This window comes from Podarcis erhardii, assembly GCF_964252035.2.
Source record: "Podarcis erhardii genome assembly, chromosome: 7".
In the NCBI taxonomy this organism is placed as follows: domain Eukaryota; kingdom Metazoa; phylum Chordata; class Lepidosauria; order Squamata; family Lacertidae; genus Podarcis; species Podarcis erhardii.
This window is the reverse complement of record NC_138511.1, coordinates 41,109,069-41,127,484: the sequence shown is the minus strand read 5'-3', so window position 1 is coordinate 41,127,484 and position 18,416 is coordinate 41,109,069. Positions and strand designations below refer to the sequence as shown.

General features: G+C 47.0%; 2 protein-coding genes across 5 annotated transcripts in view; one reads left to right on the top strand and one right to left on the bottom strand.

The window, feature by feature from the left end:
- Positions 1 to 271: 271 nt before the first annotated feature.
- MTHFSD (methenyltetrahydrofolate synthetase domain containing) lies at positions 272 to 15,925 on the bottom strand. 4 transcript variants are annotated; one of them, XM_081870272.1, is made up of 8 exons: positions 15,827 to 15,925; positions 13,996 to 14,099; positions 12,548 to 12,661; positions 12,355 to 12,468; positions 10,438 to 10,528; positions 7,683 to 7,795; positions 6,811 to 6,936; positions 272 to 1,952 (listed from the first exon to the last, which is right to left on the bottom strand). In XM_081870272.1, the coding sequence occupies exons 1-8, from the start codon at positions 15,855 to 15,857 to the stop codon at positions 1,455 to 1,457; spliced, it is 1,191 nt and encodes a 396-aa protein (XP_081726398.1). In that variant the 5' UTR covers positions 15,858 to 15,925; the 3' UTR covers positions 272 to 1,454. The 4 variants fall into 4 exon arrangements, with proteins under 4 accessions (XP_081726398.1, XP_081726397.1, XP_081726399.1 ...); XM_081870271.1 differs by having other exon boundaries at positions 15,734 to 15,890; XM_081870273.1 differs by lacking the exon at positions 12,355 to 12,468 and having other exon boundaries at positions 15,734 to 15,891.
- A 1,527-nt stretch (positions 15,926 to 17,452) lies between these two features.
- FOXL1 (forkhead box L1) overlaps positions 17,453 to 18,416 on the top strand; it is a 30,296-nt gene continuing 29,332 nt past the window's right edge. The window contains exon 1 of the mRNA XM_081870283.1: positions 17,453 to 17,535. The gene's annotated coding sequence lies outside the window, so the exon portion shown is untranslated. The remainder of the gene's footprint in view (positions 17,536 to 18,416) is intronic.

Sequence of the window (18,416 nt, the reverse complement as noted above, 5' to 3'; positions counted from 1 at the left end):
TTGAAAAGGTTTTCTTTAATGCTTTCTGAAAGGTCTGCCTCTCTTGGGGCATCATAATGGGCTTAAAATATACTTAAGAGTACATCCTGGAGCTATGAAAAATATTTCCAACTCTTGTATTTTCTTTTTCAAAGAAAGAGAACATCGCAATGCTTATTTTGACTTTTTGCCTAAGATTGGCTGCAAAAGAGCTTCTGTTTAGAAAAAAAGGTTCAGCCACAATCCCACCAGTTTTTCAGGAAACAAAGAAACATACAATTAGAGAGGGAGGGGAAATCCAAGAGATTAGTTTTATTCTGTAAAAGGCATTTGTGCACATGCGTTCTAAATGTACTCTTCACATCAACTCTTCCCCACAGAGCATCCTTTCTTAACCTCGTGCTTGCCAGGTTTGACTATGTTTCCCATCAGCCCCAGCTAGCATGGCTGATGGTCAGGGATGATGGGACTTGTAGTCCAGCAACACAAGGTCCCCTATTCCTCATTTTGAAAGCAGCATTCTCTACTGCCTGGAAGAGACAGAAGAATGCCTCTATTCAGAAGGGGCATTCCCCTCTTTCATAAGGGAATGGGGAACCTGCAGCCCTCCAAATATTGTGGGACTCTCACTTCCATCAGCCCCAGCCAGCATGGCCTAATAGTCAGGGATGATGGGAGCTCTAATGCAGTAGCAAGCCACCCCTAGTTGTATTCAAATATCAAGTATTATAATTCATATCTGAATGCAGCGAAATAGTAAATGGATATAAAGGGAGCAACAGCAGAGAGCTGGGCAGGTGTGCATAATTTTGATTCATCAAGCAATACCATGGCCAAATAGGATTTGCACAAAGTGGTTTAAATGGTTTCTCCTTAAACTGATTTATACCAGCAGAAGTACAAGGTGTCAAGAGAAGTGATATGCTAGAAGGGACTTTTCCATCTCGACTGTGGTGATGGGGTGTATCACATCTTTGCATGCTCCACCATCTTTAAAAACTGAGAGAAAACACCTCCCTGTCAGCAAAAAGCTAGCAAACAGGGAATGGGCTGGGTAAGAACTATTCTTGATGTGCTAGTTCTCTACTTAAGGGAACATGCAGAGATGGCAGACTCATAGGTTCTGCCATGTAGACCAAGCCCTGACATTGCCCCTTGCTGAGGATTCTGGGTAATGTAACTTTGAGTAGCTTGGGGGGAATCCATGGCCCTCCAGATTTGCTAGACTACAGCTCCTATCATCCTTGAGTGCTGGCTATGCTAACTGGGACTGATGGGAGTTGGAGTCCAACATCTGGAGTAGCTAAAAAAATCTGTTCTAAAGCCTCGGCATTCATTAAAATACCAGTTATTTTAGGGTCCCTCTCCAAAGAAGTAGCTTCCCAGATTGATAAGATCACCCAACCCTGAAAACCTTTCAAACACGCTGTACTCCATTGTTCCACCCAGATCTGCATCTTCTTGTCCATTCAGCTTCACCTGGGCCTGCTTCTTGTTTTGCTCAGCTGGCTCCTGGCAAGTTCTACTCTCAGTGGACTACCATGGAGGCTTAAGCCCTGTAGAGCCACAACAGCAGCATCAGCTGTGGCTTTATCACTGTAATTGAGAAACGCCCGGTGTTGTGCTCCTTGCCATGTGAGTCTTGCAGGGGTTGCGTGGCACTGTCTCAGGGCATCCTTTAAATCGCCCACTCTGGTCCCTTGAGGAATGCTGCTCACATACACAGCGACAGGTGAATCAGGGAGGGGAGAGCTGTCTGGTGATGCCCCACCTTCTGGACTTGCTTGGGACAGGCTGGCTTGATCCTGGAAACTGCTACTTTCAGGTCTGCTCTTCTTGGCAACTCTCACTGGCTTGTCAGCAGCTGGAACATCTTGCTGTTCTTCCTTGAGGGAAACATCCTTGCCTTCTTGTTTCTCTCTGTGGCGAAGGTTCTTGAGGACCGGGATCTTCCCCAGCATTTCGTGACTGATCTAAAGCAATGGAGAAGAGTTAGTTCCCCTGCTCCTTAAATCGAACCCAAACTTCAAAACGCAAGACCAGGCAATCACACAGTTCTGCCAGTAGCATCAGATGACGTAAGAGATACACAAGGCACACCTAGCATCTGTGAAGACTAAGCTGCTGCAGAGAAATACTACCCATTTCACCAATGTTGGCTATTTACCGTACATTACAGCACATTGTCCTGACAGACTTGCCAGGCATGATCCAGTGCTGTGCTGGATCCTTCCTCCACAACTTTCCCATTGGCTCCACCATTCTAGGTGGCTAGAGCTGTGATGGGGGGCAGGAGGAGAGCACTGTTCATGTTAATAACACTTATAACCTGTTTTTCCTTTGGTACGCTCAGAGACCTTTCATTCTGGCTCTGATCTAGTCTGCACAATAGCACTTACAACTCCATTACTTGAAAAAAATTATAGAGTTTCTCTTCACCCTTCACTTTAGTTATGATTTAGATTGTAAGCTCTTTCAGAGAGAAGAACCCATCTCCCCGCCCTCTTTTGCTTGAGAAACTCTGATTAAAATAGCAAGAGATAAATGTGCAGTTTAAAATGTAAACAGTACAAAAACACCATTCATACCTGGCCTTTTCTCCAAAGAAACTCAAGGTGGTGGATACGCAACACCCTTAAAAAAATCCTCACAACAATCCTATGAGGTAGGGTTAAGTTGAGAAGCAGCAACTGCCCCAAGGTCACCCAGTGAATTTCATGGTTGAGTGGGAACTTGAACCCAGGGCATTTAACTTCTAGCCCGACACACCACCTTCCCCAACCTGTGGCCCTCCAGATGTTGTTGAACTACAGCTCCCATCATTCCCTCACTGTTGATCTGCTGCCTGGGAGCTGATGGGTGGTTTGAGTCCAGCAACTTTGGGGGAGTATCACGTTGGCTTCCCCTGCTCTAACCACTATACAACACTGGCTTTTGACTAATAAAAGCAGCGCTCCCAGGCAAATTATTAGCGGCATGAAAAAAAAGGAGCTTCCAGCCAATTGCTGGACAATGTCACTGCTTGAATAGCATCTCTGCCGATTCCAGAGAAAGCATTTTCAGCTGTGCAAACTGCCCTTTGGAGAGTATTTGGTGACGTCATATGCAAAGCACACCAAACTGGCTTGGAACAGTGTTTTTTATTTGCTCTGTTTCTCCTGGAGCCCCGATTTAGAACCTCCTGTTGGTTTTCGTCAAATTTCCTCACGGAATGCACAAACACGCTGCTAAATGGTCCAAAGAGAGTTTTTCTCCCTCCAGACCCACTTTCACATCACTGATCACTCCTGGACCCAATGCAAATAAATGCCTCTTGAGTCAAATCCAACTCCTCTCTCTATGTATTTGGAGTCTTTATTTAGCTAAGTCATAACAGCAAAAGAGGAGGGTGGGATCCTTGTTCAAGACATGGGAATCATTTGCCTCCCTGCTCTCTCTTGAAGACAACTCCTAACTTCAGGCAGGGTTGGGGGGGGAGTGTCCTCTGCCTGTACCTTCAACCATTCCCAGCATTAGCAGAAGCAATGATGAAAAACCAAGCAAAATATATACAAAGAGAGCAGAATAATTCTAATTTTTATAAGAAGAGTCTGTTGGATCAAGCCAATAGCCCATCTAGTCCAGCATCCTGTTCTCACAGTGGCCAACCACATGCCTGTGGGAAACCAGCAAGCAGGACCCGAGCGCAAGAGCACTCTCCCCTTCTGTGGTTTCCAGCATCTGGTGTTCGGAGGCACTGCTGCCTCTGACTGTGGAAGCAGAGTATTGACATCATGGATAGTAGCCAACGCTAGCCTGATCCTCCATGAATTTGTCCAGTCCTCTTTTAAAGCCAGCCAGGTTGGTGGCCACCACTGCTTCCTGTGGGAACAAGTTCAAAAGTTCAGCTATACGCTGCATTATTATTATTATTATTATTAATAATAATAATAATAATAATAATAATTTATTTGTACCCCGCTCATCTGGCTGGGTTTCCCCAGCCACTCTGGGCGGCTTCCAACAAACTTTAAAAATGAGAAGTCCTTTTATCTGTCCTGAATCTTCCAGTGACCGGCTTCATTTGATGTCCACGAGTTCTAGTGTTAGGAGTTCTCCCTGTTGCTTTGATGGCTCCCATATCTAGTGTCAGGATGCAACCTCCATAAATAACTTCCTCAGCCATCTCTGGCTCCCCCACTTCTAATCGCAAGCAAGATCTGCCTAGCTCTGGCAAAGGCCGCCCTCCCTCCCACCACCCAGGAACTCTTTCATCTCTTGTGTTGCTTTTCACACTCCAGCAGACAGGATTGGTCTGCAGGGAAGACTGTATATCAAAAACTCTGTTATCTAGGGGAGAGAGAGAGAGATTAAAGCCTGTGATCTACCTTGGGACAAAGGTTGTGCTTCCTTTCGTCCTGCCATCTGTTCGCAAAGGCAGATTTGGGTTGTAATCTTCCTCTTCAGCTTAGCAATTGCTGCATTTCTGGCCAACTAATTTTGGAGTTGTTGTGGCGGGGGGGGGGGGGGGGACCACCACAACAGCCGCCATGGGAGAGCAAAGACATAAGGAGAACGAATAGATATTCCCCACCCACCCCACAAAAATCCCCACTGCAAACAAAAGGAGAAATACAGGTGTATAAAATTTTACGTTTTGTGGCTAATGGGGCTAAGAGAGAAGTTTTCATCCCTCTCTCAATAAAGCTTCTGGGTGCAGTTGATGGAAACCTCAGGAGCGGAGGCTGCTCTTGCACTTGGATTGGACGATTCGGCCGAATGTTGGAAGATTCAAGGGAAATAATTTTAAACACATCTTCATGCAGTGCATAGTTAAACTATGGAACTCACTCCCACAGGAAGCAGTGATGGCCACCAATCTGGATGACCTTCAAAGAGGACTGGACAAATTTGTTCAGCAGAAGGCTTTCAACGGCTGCTAGTCGCAATGGCTATGTTTTGTGTCCACTGTCAGAGGCCGTGTACTGGGGTACAAAACTGGGGAGACAGCTCTTGTGCTTGAATCCTGCTTGTGGGTTTCTCACAGGCATTTGGTTGACTACCGTGAGAACAGGATGCTGGGCTAGACCTTTGGTCTGATTGCTTTCTGACGTGCTACTTTTGCTGCAACCATTTTTGGTTCTGCAACAAACCACTTGCAGGGCTATGCAGTGGTAAAGGCAGGCTGAAATACTTTTAAACAAACAAGGAAATAAAAAGAAATCTGCAGGCTCCCCTCCCCATCCCTCAGTGCTTTTGTTATGAAGCAATGAACACAACAGTGGAGGCTGGTTCATTAGGCTGAATGGGGCTCTGACCCACCAGCTTCAAGACTGCCTTCTTACTTACCACCAATCAGGGGGCAGTAGTGCCCGTCATTGGCTCCACCTACTGTTGGTTTCCCTGCCTTCCGCCCCACCAGAGCCAATGGGCACCACAGCAACACACCTGAGCCAGTCAGCCTGAAGATTCAAATTGAGATGTTTCTTGTCCCCACCCCACTCCGCCTCTAATATTCCTGAGCTGCTCTCTATTCCTAGACATCCTGGCAGTATTTAACAATGAAAACAAACAGATTCAGACAAGAATGTACAATGTTTAAAAAACTCTGGAATGGCAAACAGGGTGGGGGGGGGGAGATGGAGGATTAGCTGCAACACTTTTTCGGTTATGAGATGGTATGATAATGATTCTTCCCATACTTCAAATTATAAACAACTAGTATAAATAAATAGCAATAACTTAACATTTTAACAGAATTACTCAGGCAACTTCCCCACCTACATTAACGAATTTATAAGTATTATATTTATATCAGGGTAATAATTATTGTGGTGCAATTTTTTGTTTATTCGTATGATTGTATGAATCAATAAACTGCTCACTGTCTCTGGTTGAATTATTTGTTGTTCTGTTATTGGTCTTCTAATATCGTGCTTCTTCCTCCTATTTATTTTTCTTCTCCAATTTTGTGTGAATGCAAACATCAAATCAATTTTAAAAAACCACACAACGATATACTTTATAAAACAACAACAAACCCATATGTCTGTCCACATACTAGCTTTATTCTTGGTGGGTGGTAAAAATAACAGCCCACCTTAAATATGGAAAGTCACACTCCCCCCTGCCCACCCCCCACATAGGGCTATCTTTGCTTCCTCTAGTCCAGCTTTCTGCTACCAAATTGAATTAAATAATAGACCGTACCCAGTGTTTTTCCTTTTCAGAGCAGAACCACTGAAATCAGAAGACGTGACTAATTTAGGCCCATTCATTTGAATGGGTCTAATCTGCATAGGGGGACGCAGGTGGCGCTGTGGGTAAAAGCCTCAGCGCCTAGGGCTTGCCGATCGAAAGGTCGGCGGTTCGAATCCCTGCAGCGGGGTGCGCTCCCGTTGCTCGGTCCCAGCGCCTGCCAACCTAGCAGTTCGAAAGCACCCCCTGGTGCAAGTAGATAAATAGGGACCGCTTACTGGCGGGAAGGTAAACGGCGTTTCTGTGTGCTGCGCTGGCTCGCCAGATGCAGCTTTGTCACGCTGGCCACGTGACCCGGAAGTGTCTGCGGACAGCGCTGGCCCCCGGCCTCTTAAGTGAGATGGGCGCACAACCCTAGAGTCTGTCAAGACTGGCCCGTACGGGCAGGGGTACCTTTACCTTTACCTTTAATCTGCATAGGATGACCATTGCATCTAATCCACTAGTCCTACTCCTCAGACTGAGATGCTAATAGTTAGTTGTTGTCACCAACAACCTATTCATTTATAGCACATCTAATGCAAATTCTGCAAGACACTTGAAATGCCTCTCTAGCACCCCAGCAAACTGCTGATTGCAGAACAGGCCATGTACCTTGTGCCAGAGGATCCCTTGTGGCTTGGGGTGGTTACACCCTGTCTTGATTATTCTTGTGGGGGTAAGGATGTAATCCACAGTTAGGTCATGGTCGCCCAGCAGATCTTCTGGCATGTCAACCACCTTTATTAAGCAGGAGGAAAAATATCATCAGTCCATAGTTGGCTTTCAAAGCCCTTTAGCACCATAAAGAAGGCAAGGAGAGCCTGCTGGATCAGGCCAATGGCCCATCTAGTTCAGCATCCTGCTCTCACAGTGGCCAACCAGATGCCTACAGGAAACTCTCAAACAGGACTAGCACAAGAGCACTTTCCCTTCCTGCCATTTTCCAGCAACTGGTATTCAGAAGCCTCTGACTGTGGAGGCAAAGCATACTCATCACAGCTCTAGCAGCCATTAATCACTTATCCACCATGAATTTTGTCTAATCCTCTTTCAAAGCCATTCTAGTTGGTGATCATCATTGCCTCCTGCAGGAGTGAGTTCTATCCAGAGAATAGAAGAAATACTGCAGTCAGAGCAAATAGCTCAGCTGAAATTTAAATCCATTGCCTGCCTCATCGCAGAGGCTCATGATCTCCTCTAGTTTTTGCTTAGTTGATCTTGCGTCCAAATATTTTTCCTTTACAAAGAGATTATTGAATTTGGGAAATCAGCAGGCTTCTGGGGAGGGCAATATTTGGTGCTTCGCTTGTCTCGTTTCCCCTGACCACGATCTGAAGGGGCAGAGTTTAATTCTGCAAAGTGCTTACTTTGCATATCACACAGAAATCGCCAAATTTGTTTCCTAGCTCAGATCTTGCCCAGTGCCCAGGAAGCCTCACCCTGCCAGGTAGCGAGTCATCCCAGTTCCATGCAGCTGTTGTTACCTGGCAGTCATGAACGGCTGTGACAACTACTGTGTCCTCTCTTACAGCTCCCATGGAGACCATCATTGCATACTCCAGGTCTGCAAAGCCTTCCCCTTTCCCAATTCGGAAGCCTGTAGTGAGAAAGTGAGAGACCACAAGGAGAAACAACCACACGGATGCATTGTTTATATACCTGTATATAAGCAGGAATTGCCTGCTGGATTAGGCCAATAGAGACTTACCAGATGCCTCTATTGGGAAGCCTACCAGAAGGACCTGAGATCTCTCACATCCTGTGGTTTCCAGCAACTGGTGTTCAGAAGCCTATGCCCAAGGAGGCAGAACATAGCCATTTTGGCTAGTAGCTATTGGTAGCCTTCTCCTCTGAATTTATCCAATCCTCTTTTAAATCTGTCCAAGTTGGTGGCCATCACTGTCTCCTGTGGCAGCGAGTTCCATAGTTACCGGACTAACTAAATCTGTTAGGTTGGCTCATCATAGGAGCTTTTGTTTATTATTTCATTCACCCTTCAGCTAAATCTACAAGGATTCTTCTGAAGAAAAGCCAACACACTTGCTTTGTTTCTAGATGATGCAGCCAGTGTTAGAAGAGGGATTCCGTGGCAGACCTTGGGCTCTCAAATTTCAGCGGTGTCCCATGCGATGCTAAAATTCAGCACTGCCCGACTCTCCTGCACCGTTCTACAGCATTGTTATGGCACCCCCTGCAGCACAAAACCCAGTGTGGCCGCCTCTAAAACCACCTCTGCAGGATTTATCTTTGCTAGAGTCAGAGAGAGAAGTACCTTTTCTAAGAGGAAGTCTGCCACCTATAGTCCTGGAAAATCATTACACACTCTCTCCTCTAGTCATAAACTTAGCTGTACAAATGTGGTGACTGATGCCACCCGGATTGGTAGGGCAGAGCAATAGTAGGTGGAGCCAGAACCAATGAAAGGCAGGCCCAGAGCCAATGAGAGGTGGACTCAACTAATTCCAGTTTTGTCCCCATCCTCCTCTCTTCTGAGTTCTACAAGGACTACACTGAGACTGAGGAGGAGGAAGCCACTCCCTGGACTGGGGGCTGACTGAGGGGAGACTGAGGTTGGTTGGGCAGTATCCCATTTGCTCTTATTGACTGCAGCTTGCCTAACCAAAACAGCATGACTAACCCTCGAGAGGAAAGTCTCAGCAAGCTGGAGATAGCTAGGTTTGGAAAAGTGCAAGAAAACAGCTAGTGTGTGTTGGGGGAGACCCTGAGAGGGCAAAATTTCGCCATTGGAGCTCAATGAGAACCAAGCATATTCAGTGGGCATGGACTATTGCAGGGGGAATGGAAAATTGGGAGGAAGGGTGAGGGAACTGGAATTGAATAGCCTGAACAGAACCACTGCACAATGTGGGCCCAACCTGGAAAACTAATTGCCTTTTTTATTTATAATGAGGTCTGTATAGTTCAACAAACTCTCACAGGAGCCAGCTAGGATGGCTATGAAAGAGGACTGAACAAATTCATGCAGGATACATGATCAATGGCTGCTAGCCATGATGGTTACGCTCTGCCCTCCATAGCGAGAGGCCGCAACGCTTCCAAACACCAGTTCCTGGAAAATGCAGAGTGCTCTTGTGCTCTGGCCCTGCTTGCAGGCTTTCCAACTGAGGCACCTGATTGGCCATTGTGAGAACCAGGACGATGGATTAGATGGGCCACTGACCTGATCCAGGGAGCTCTTCTAGCGTCCTTACATTATAGTAAAAATTCAGCTGCTGACTTTCATTCAGAATTAAAACTTTGACACTACACAAAAGTAGGCTTGCATCTAGCCAAGATACTGATGCTCCACTAGCTCCCAAATATGACCACCTCATATTTCACTCCTCCTTTTGTGATTGGTAGACATTCCTTGTTGCAAGCCACGACTCAAAGACAGTGCAGGCTGGTCTTGTTAGGGTGAATGGGGCACTGTTCTAACAGCCTTGGCCTGCCCTCAGCCAGTCCCTACCTGCCTGCCTTCTTACAACCTTTCTGGGAGTGCTGCAGCCTGTCAGCTTCCCTGTTTGTTAAGTCTCAGTATTGCCCTCGTAGAACCCAGCAGGCAGGAGGAGGATGGGACAAAACTAGAATTAGTGGGCTCTTCCTGCTATTGGCTCTGGCACCACCTACTGTCAACCTCCCCGCCTTCAGTTCTACAGCTCCCAATGGGCACCAGTCACAACTGCTCCAAGACCATGATCTTACACTGTGGTCTTTTCAGACCCGTGACCCACCTTTGCATGCAAAACATGTTCAATCCCGGGCATCACCAGGAAGGTCTTGGAATCTCCTTTGTCTGTAACCCTGCAGAGCTGCTGCCAGTCCGTGTAGACAAGACTGAGTTAGATGGACCAACGGCCTGTCTTGATATGAATCTGCTTCCTATGTTGCTATCAAAACTTGGGGGTATACTGCCTTGGTATATGGGGCTCTGATCTCAAGTATAATGACTAATATGAACATATGAAGAGCCTTGCTGGATCATATCAAAGGTGTGGCCCACCTTGTCCATCTTCCCAACTGGACACTTCCAGGAAGCTCATAAGCAGGGCAGGAAGGTAACAGCCCTCCCTCACTATTTTCCCACCAGCCAACTGATACTCAGTGGAGCGTATACTGCCACTAAACATGGAGCTTCTATTCCATTTAGATAATCTGCCCGGGCTTAGCTATCTGGAATTTGTTTCAGCAGCTTCCCACTGGCTGAAGTTCCCAGCCACATGGTTTTCTGCCAAGTACCTTTCTCAGAAACAGCCACAGATCCTACCACAACCAGGTCCACGTGGACCTTTGCGTCTAGTCCAACAGGTACGCTGTAATCCCGAACACCCTGAAAAAGAAAAGAAAGAGAGGAGGAAGAGAAGAGTGGTTGCTCACCGTCAGCCTGAATTGCTCCCTTCTCCCTCCCCCTTGCAAACCTCCCCCCGCCAACCACCAAACAACAGTCTATTGAGAGAGAACACAAGCCTTCTCTATCCAGCACAGCCGGTCCTGCTCTCTTCTTGGAAGCCAGCCAAGTTGTTCTTCTGGGATTCTCAAGCAATTGGGAACGTCAGCTTGGAGGAAATCCCATCCTAAACCCAATTTCAGAAATGCCAGGTTTTCCGTTCTGCTGCTGACCTGAACGTGCTCATTCTCGAACAAAGGAGCTTCAAAGGAGGTCTCCAGCACAAGGCTGCCGAAGGACAACTTAATCAGGCAGTTCAGTTCTGTCACCTGCAGCTTCCATTGCGATCATGGATTCCTGTTTCACTGGAGTTGTGTTACTATCAGTTTCTGCCACGGTGGACGGTCATCTTGCTTACATTTAAACTTAAAGTGGAATTGTTCACATCTGCATTGTATGTTTAAAGCACTATCCTGCCATTTTAACAGTCACGGGGAACCTTGGGAACTATCGTTTGTGCTGGCCTCACAGAGTGGTGACCTCACAGAGCTATAGTTCCCACACCCTCAACAAGCCACAGTTCCCAGGATTCTCCAAGACTGTTAAAATGTATAGTGTGAATGTGACCATAATCAGAGACTGCATTTTTTACATTTAATTCCATTTGACAGCACTGCCTATATGAATATACAGCAATATACTACTTACTAAGTAATGCGGGTGGCGCTGTGGGTTAAAGCACAGAGCCTAGGACTTGCAGATCAGAAGGTCGGCGGTTCGAATCCCCATGACGGGGTGACCTGTTGCTCAGTCCCTGCTCCTGCCAACCTAGCAGTTCGAGAGCCTGTCAAAGTGCAAGTAGATAAATAGGTACCGCTCCGGCGGGAAGGTAAACAGCGTTTCCGTGTGCTGCTCTGGTTCGCCAGAAGCGGCTTAGTCATGCTGGCCACATGACCCGGAAGCTGTACACTGGCTCCCTCGGCCAATAAAGCGAGATGAGCACCACAACCCCAGAGTCGTCACAACTGGACCTAATGGTCAGGGGTCCCTTTACCTTTAACTAAGTAACGCTTTAGTTATTAATAATATTTTGACTATATTTATATCCCACCTTTTACTCCAAGGAGCACAAGGTGGTGTACGTGGTTCTGTCCCTCCCTATCTTATCCTCACAACAACTCTGTGAGGTAGCTAAGGCTGAGAGACAGTGACTGCCTCAAGGCCACCCAGTGAGCTTCATGGCCAGTTGGGGAACTGAATCCTGGTCTCCCAGGTCCTAGTCCCATGTGGTTAAACACACTTCATGCACCTGACAAAGTGGATTTTAGCCCACGAAAGCTTATGCCATGGGATAAATCTGTGGCTCTTTAAAAGGCATTGCAACAAGATCCTGTGTTTGTTTGTTTTTCTGCAACAGATTAACACAGGCACTCCTCTGGAAAATATATCCCATAACGCCTGCGTGCTTTTGGCATTCCAACGCTGGAGGGCGCCAAAACCCCACTTTGCGACCTACAAGACAGCAACAAGCCATTCCTTATAGGGGATGCTGTTGATTTGGCCTGGAATGGTAGAAATGCTTTGCAGTCTGGACATACCAATACAAAAAAATCAAGAAAGCGAGGAAATAGAAACATCTAGCAAACTTAATCACTTTTCAGCAGCCTTTAAGCTAGTCCCACTGATGCTCATCAGTCTTTTTGAAGCACAGTATAAATCAATTAACCAAAAAACCCCTGTTCTTGCTTCCTCCTCCCTGCCATTCTTACTTGAGAGGTGGCACATTTTCTTAGCATCTCTTTGGTTGCTCCAGGCGGAGGGATGATCCTGTTGAACAGCCCCGTCCGCAGGCGTGGGGTTGGCACCAAGAGAGCTTTCCTGGCCTGGGAGAAGAGGAGACAGGAGGGTGTTCACACAAAAATAAGCCTACGAAATTGCCCCTCAGAGCAAAGGTCTGGTTACCTGCAGCGCAGCCAGCCGGATTCCCTCCAGAGGTTTGTCAGGATCCACCTTGACCTCCCTGGCTTTATCAAAGACATCCCATGCTTGGACGGAGCTGCTCATCTCGAAAGATCTCTGCGCCAGGGAGAAAGTGGGGAAAGCAGCATACTCACTTCCAGAGCTAAAAAGCGGGCATTCTTCTGGGGGGCATCAGGGTTGACTTTAACAGTCCTGGCACTTTGGAACTCCTGCAAATCAGGAAGCCTTGCGGAAGCACGTTTTGGTAAGATATCTCTCGTAAGAAACGACATGTGGAAGAGGCTTAGCTCTTAGGATCATGAGAAGCTGCTTTCTACCAAGTCAGTCGATCTAGATCCGTATTGTCGACAGCAGCCTTTCGCAACCTTGGGTCCCCAGATGTTGTCGGACTACAACTCCCATCTTCCCTAGCTAGCTGGACCAGTGGTCAGGGATGATGGGAGTTGTAGTGCAACACCTGTGGACTCAAGGTTGAAAAAGACTGGTCTACAGTGGTTCTCCGGGGTTTCAGCCCTGCATGCTGGGGACTGAACCTGAGACTTCCTGCATGCAAAGTAGATGTTCTGATCACTGAGCTATAGCCCTTAGAACAGGGCGGTCCAACTTCTCATCCCAAGTGGACCGCGAAATTACTTTGACACAGAACCCGCGGGCTGCACACTGCCTTGTCACACAGTAGGGTGGGGGGAGCAAGGCCAAAATTTGATGACCCCACAATCTTCACGCTGCCTTCCCAAAGCTGAATAAGAAAGGCTCTAGGCCAGGGGTAGGCAACCTAAGGTCCGGGAGCCGGATGCGGCCCAGTTGCCTTCTCAATCCGGCCTGCGGATGGTCTGGGAATCAGCTTGTTTTTACATGAGTAGAATGTGTCCTTTTACTTAAAATGCATCTCTGGGTTATTTGTGGGGCATAGGAATTCGTTCATACTTTTTTCCAAAATATAGTCCAGCCCACCAAAAGGTCTGAGGGACGGTGGACCAGCCCACGGCTGAAAAAGGTTGCTGACCCCTGGTCTAGGCTTTGGGAAGGAGATGCATGGCTCTGGCAGGGTCCTGGAGACTTTCCACCTTCTTCCCAAAGCTGGAAAAAGCACTAAATAGGCTTTGGTGGGGAGGAGGAAGGACTCTAGGACTCTGTCAGAGCCCTCATGCCTCCCAAAGCCTACTGCCTCACTTACCTGGCTTTGCGAAGGCATCACAAGGGCTGTGGGAGGGGCATCAAATGTTGCAGAGGGCCGCCCCAAAAGGCCTCAGAAGCCAAATGAAATTTGCAGGTGATACCGGATGCCATGTTACTCAATAAACTCACTGTCGGTATTTCGTCAAAACCTGTCCCAAGCATTGACAGCCTTCCTCTGTAGGAATAAGCAGAAATGTGTTCCAATAGATGTTGTGTGTTTTAATTTTCACCTGGAGGCCATGCTATCATACCTTGAAATTGGGAATCCGGTGATGGACAGGTCTTGGGAAATCAGCCAAGTTATTTGCTTCCATGTAGTCCCAAATTTTATGGCGGATGTCCCACTTGGAAATTCCTTGCAATAAAGAAGAGAACGTAAGAGTCAGGATGGATTCACACTGGCATTTTCCACATAAGCCTGGACAAAATCCAAATGCTAGACATATTCAGAGCAGACCCTTGAGAAGTCCACTGATTTCAACAGGTCTACTCTAGGTATGAGGGACGCGGGTGGCGCTTTGGGTTAAACCACAGAGCCTAGGACTTGCCGATCAGAAGGTTGGCGGTTTGAATCCCCGTGACGAGGTGAGCTCCCGTTGCTCGGTCCCTGCTCCTGCCAACCTAGCAGTTCAAAAGCACAAAGTGCAAGTAGATAAATAGGTACTACTCCAGCGGGAAGGTAAATGGCATTTCCGTGCACTGCTCTGGTTCACCAGAAGCGTCTTAGTCATGCTGGCCACATGACCTGGAAGCTGTACGCCGGCTCCCTCGGCCAATAAAGTGAGATGAGCGCCGCAACCCCAGAGTCAGTCATGACTGGACCTAATGGGTCCCTTTACCTTTACTCTAGGTATACCTTATAGTGCAAGCACAACCATTTCTACTTAGAAGCAAGTCCTCTTGAATTCCCTGGGGCTCAGTTCCGAGAAAGTGGGGTTTGGACTGCAGCCTTAATCAAGTATTTATTTATTCTTTATATATTTAATAAATTAGAAGTATTATTTTTTTTTTAAAGTTTCCAATGCCCCTTCTGAATCTAGATCAGTCTAGATGGTGTGGAATGGGCTCAGTGGGAAGAGCATCTGCTTTACATGCAGAAGGCCCCAGGTTCAATCTCCAGGTAGGGTTGGGAATGTTCCCTGGAGAGCTGCTGCCAGTCAGTGTAGACAGTACAGAGCTAGATGGGCCAATGGTCTGATAAGGCAGTTTGATATGTTCCTATGCAGATTGCACAGAAACCTGCACACAGCTTCCTCCCTTCCCTCAGCACCTCTGTGGTTGATTTATTTGCAATTGAAAAGGCACACAAGTGCCCCAACCCCCAGTTTAGCAGGAGTAGACCACCTGCACCTAGAGCAGAGGTAAGAGCAAGCCTTCTTCCTGGCTTAGTTTCCCAAGAAGGAGGCAAACAAAGCAGCAGCTAGTTAGCTAGTGAGCCAGGTGTTTACAGAATAAGGCAGCATGTTGGACAGTCAGATATGGGGGTGGAGGGACTGAATGCACCCCTGAACCTCAGGGCCTAGTTTCCTGGCTCACCTCCCTTCATAGTAGAATTCAGGGCTGGCACCCAAGGTGGATGGCAAAGTGGTGCCCCACCCCCCGCCAGGGAAGAAGGAGTGAATGAAGAGCTATTATCAAGAACGGGGTGGGGGGGGGAGAGAGAAAGATCGACACTGGGATTTGCCACCCCTGTGGATCCTGCCGCCTGAGACAGTTGCCTCCCTTGCATAGCTGTCAACTTTTCCCTTTTCTTGCGAGGAATCCTATTCGGAATAAGGGAATTTCCCTTAAAAAAAGGGAAACGTTGACAGCTATGCTCCCTTGGCCTCATAGGTGGGCCGGTCCTGGCAGAACCCACTCCTGGAGCTCCACTCCTGTCCCAGGCACCCCACTTGCCACATAGGAACAAGGGATCAGAATGCTCCTTAACCGGCACCACTCGGGTTCTGTTTCGGGGCTGCCTCAGCAGCTGATGCCCAAATCGGCCACCTTTCGCACATCGGAGGTGCCAGGGATTGGCATTCTGCGTGCAAAGCATGCGCTTTGCCAGGAAGGTCCTTGCCCCAGCCTCCCCTTCATTACCGGGGCTGCCCGTTTGCTGCGCCACCTCCATGCCTGCCCCGGAGCTGGCCGAGTCCGCCCAGCCAGTTACACCGTCGCTCCTCCTGCAGCTGCCGTTCGCTCCACGTGCTGACACGGACTACGGCAGCCCAGGAGGGACAGCACTGAGCGCGGAAGAAGGAACTGGAGTCCGCAGCTCCTCCGGCGACCGCTGCAGGCTTACCCGCGCGCAGTTCGGCAAGCGCAAAGGGTGCGTTGCAAGCGGCAGAGTCTGGATGTTTCATTCACTACCGCCGGGAGAAAATGAAAGAAACGTTAAAAGGTCCAGCAATGGCATCTAAGTACTGCAGTCAATAAAGGATGAGAAATTTGCAGTTAAATAGATTTTAGTCGATTAAAAAGTGCATAGAGGTGAACACAATGCTCCTGAAGCACTAATGTTCTTTCCAACAGACCAAATACGGTTACCCCTATAAGAATTTTCAATAAACTGGGTTGTTGTTGTTGTTGTTGTTGTTGTTGTTTAGTCGTTTAGTCGTGTCCGACTCTTCGTGACCCCATGGACCAGAGCACGCCAGGCACTCCTGTCTTCCACTGCCTCCCGCAGCTCGGTCAGACTCATGCTGGTAGCTTCAAGAACACTGTCCAACCATCTCGTCCTCTATCGTCCCCTTCTCCTTGTGCCCTCCATCTTTCCCAACATCAGGGTCTTTTCCAGGGAGTCTTCTCTTCTCATGAGGTGGCCAAAGTATTGGAGCCTCAGCTTCAGGATCTGTCCTTCCAGTGAGCACTCAGGGCTGATTTCCTTAAGAATGGATGCGTTTGATCTTCTTGCAGTCCATGGGACTCTCAAGAGTCTCCTCCAGCACCATAATTCAAAAGCATCAATTCTTCGGCGATCAGCCTTCTTTATGGTCCAGCTCTCACTTCCATACATCACTACTGGGAAAAATAAACTGGGTACTTTAGGGTAATTATTTGTTTACTTTGAATTTATAGCTTGATCTCGTTCGCGCACGTTTACTTGGAAATACATTTGTCAAGGATGAATGATGCTCGCTTCCAGCCTTTAAAGTTCAGATGTTGCTCTCTATGATTTCTTTCTTTCTTTCTTTCTTTCTTTCTTTCTTTCTTTCTTTCTTTCTTTCCAAAAGTATGTGCAATGCCGCTTTTTTCAAGTTACATTTTCTAGGAACAGAGAGCGAGTGAAAGGTGAAAGGAAAGATGCATAGCGCAATCATATATATGCTTACTCAGAAGTAGGTCCAGGGGTGCTAACTTGAATAAAATATTGGGGGCGCGCACACACCATTTGAACGGGAATGCTCATCGATTGGGGTGGGAGGCTGGCCTCCTCAAATATTTTTTTCGGAGGGGGCGAAGTGACCTCGGCCCCTAGGAGTTGGTTCTTATGAGTAAGTCCTACACCGTCCAATGGGTGTTATTGTACGGGCAGATACGTTCTACAATGTGTGCGCTGCTGTTATTGACCCACAAGGTGTCGCTGTCTCCATTCCACAGGCAGGAGGTTTCTCCAGGGCAACGTTCAATTCACTCTTTTAACCTATGGAGGGCAGCAAACTCCAGCTCGTGAGCTTGGCGCGAATGCCTTTAGATGATGCTCCAAAGCAACAGGCGTTATAACTGTTGTCTTTTCCGACAAACATATCCCCGAAGACTGCAGCAATGGGAAAGTTTAAAAGGGGATGAAGGAAGCGATCTATGTAAAGGTAAATGGCACTCTACCCGTCCCATGCAACATCCGTTGAATTTATTTAAATTTATTTAAATTAGATAAATAATAGTAAGCCCGAAGAAGTGTTCTGTGTATCTGGGAAGCTTGCTTCGAGGATTTTAAAGACGCATCGGAGCAGTAAAGCTTATCCCTCCCGTTGCAATCACTCCTGTTTTACGATAAGGCGATTATCTTAATTTCCGAATGAGTAAATCTGAGATACAAAACATTGTTTGGATAGTTTATTTAAAGGTGCGTGGGATTTATTTATTTCCCTTTCCCTCTTTTTGTTTGCTTGCTTGTGGGAACCTATGAATAATTTTCTTTTTTCTTTTTTTCTTTGGTAACTCACTTAAATAGTCTTGGAACTTCAGAAACAGGGTAGAAGAACGGAAAACAGGCCAATCATTCCAAAAATAGATGGGAAATCTCCCCGTCTCTTTTCATTTCAATTTCTTATAAAATACTGGCTAGCGAGTCTGTTTTTCAGAAATAAGAAGGTTGAGATTTCCCGTTACTGTGTATCCAGTTTGTCTGCATTGCCTGTCAAATCCGTGACATGCTTTTCACATATTCAGTTACATTCCTAGGAAAATTGGGAAACTGGATTTAATTGTAACAGCGTGATGGATTAAACAGAACAAAATTTGGAAGAGGGCATTTCAAGAATATTTGAAACCTCATCATGTCTTAATTTCAAATTTCCTTAGCAATTTTATTTCTTTTCTTCTTACCAGGCGTATTTTGCGTGTTCTTATTTGAAGGGCTTCCATGAAATCTCAGGACCATGAAATCTCACGACAACAAACAAATACTGATATATGGTACTATTCCCCCCACCTCAAGTCATTTATCCATACTTTCACAAAACAGCTG

What these genes read in the sequence shown, in the direction of transcription:
- MTHFSD (XM_081870271.1), bottom strand. Translation starts at nt 15,857, where the DNA reads ATGGAGGTGGCGCAGCAAACGGGCAGCCCCGGTAATGAAGGGGAGGCT. An exon ending in ACCGGATTCCCAATTTCAAG is followed by an intron (nt 12,662 to 13,995) that starts GTATGATAGCAT and finishes TCCCTGGCGCAG; the next exon opens with AGATCTTTCGAGATGAGCAG. An exon ending in GAAAATGTGCCACCTCTCAA is followed by an intron (nt 10,529 to 12,354) that starts GTAAGAATGGCA and finishes TTTCTTTTTCAG; the next exon opens with GGTGTTCGGGATTACAGCGT.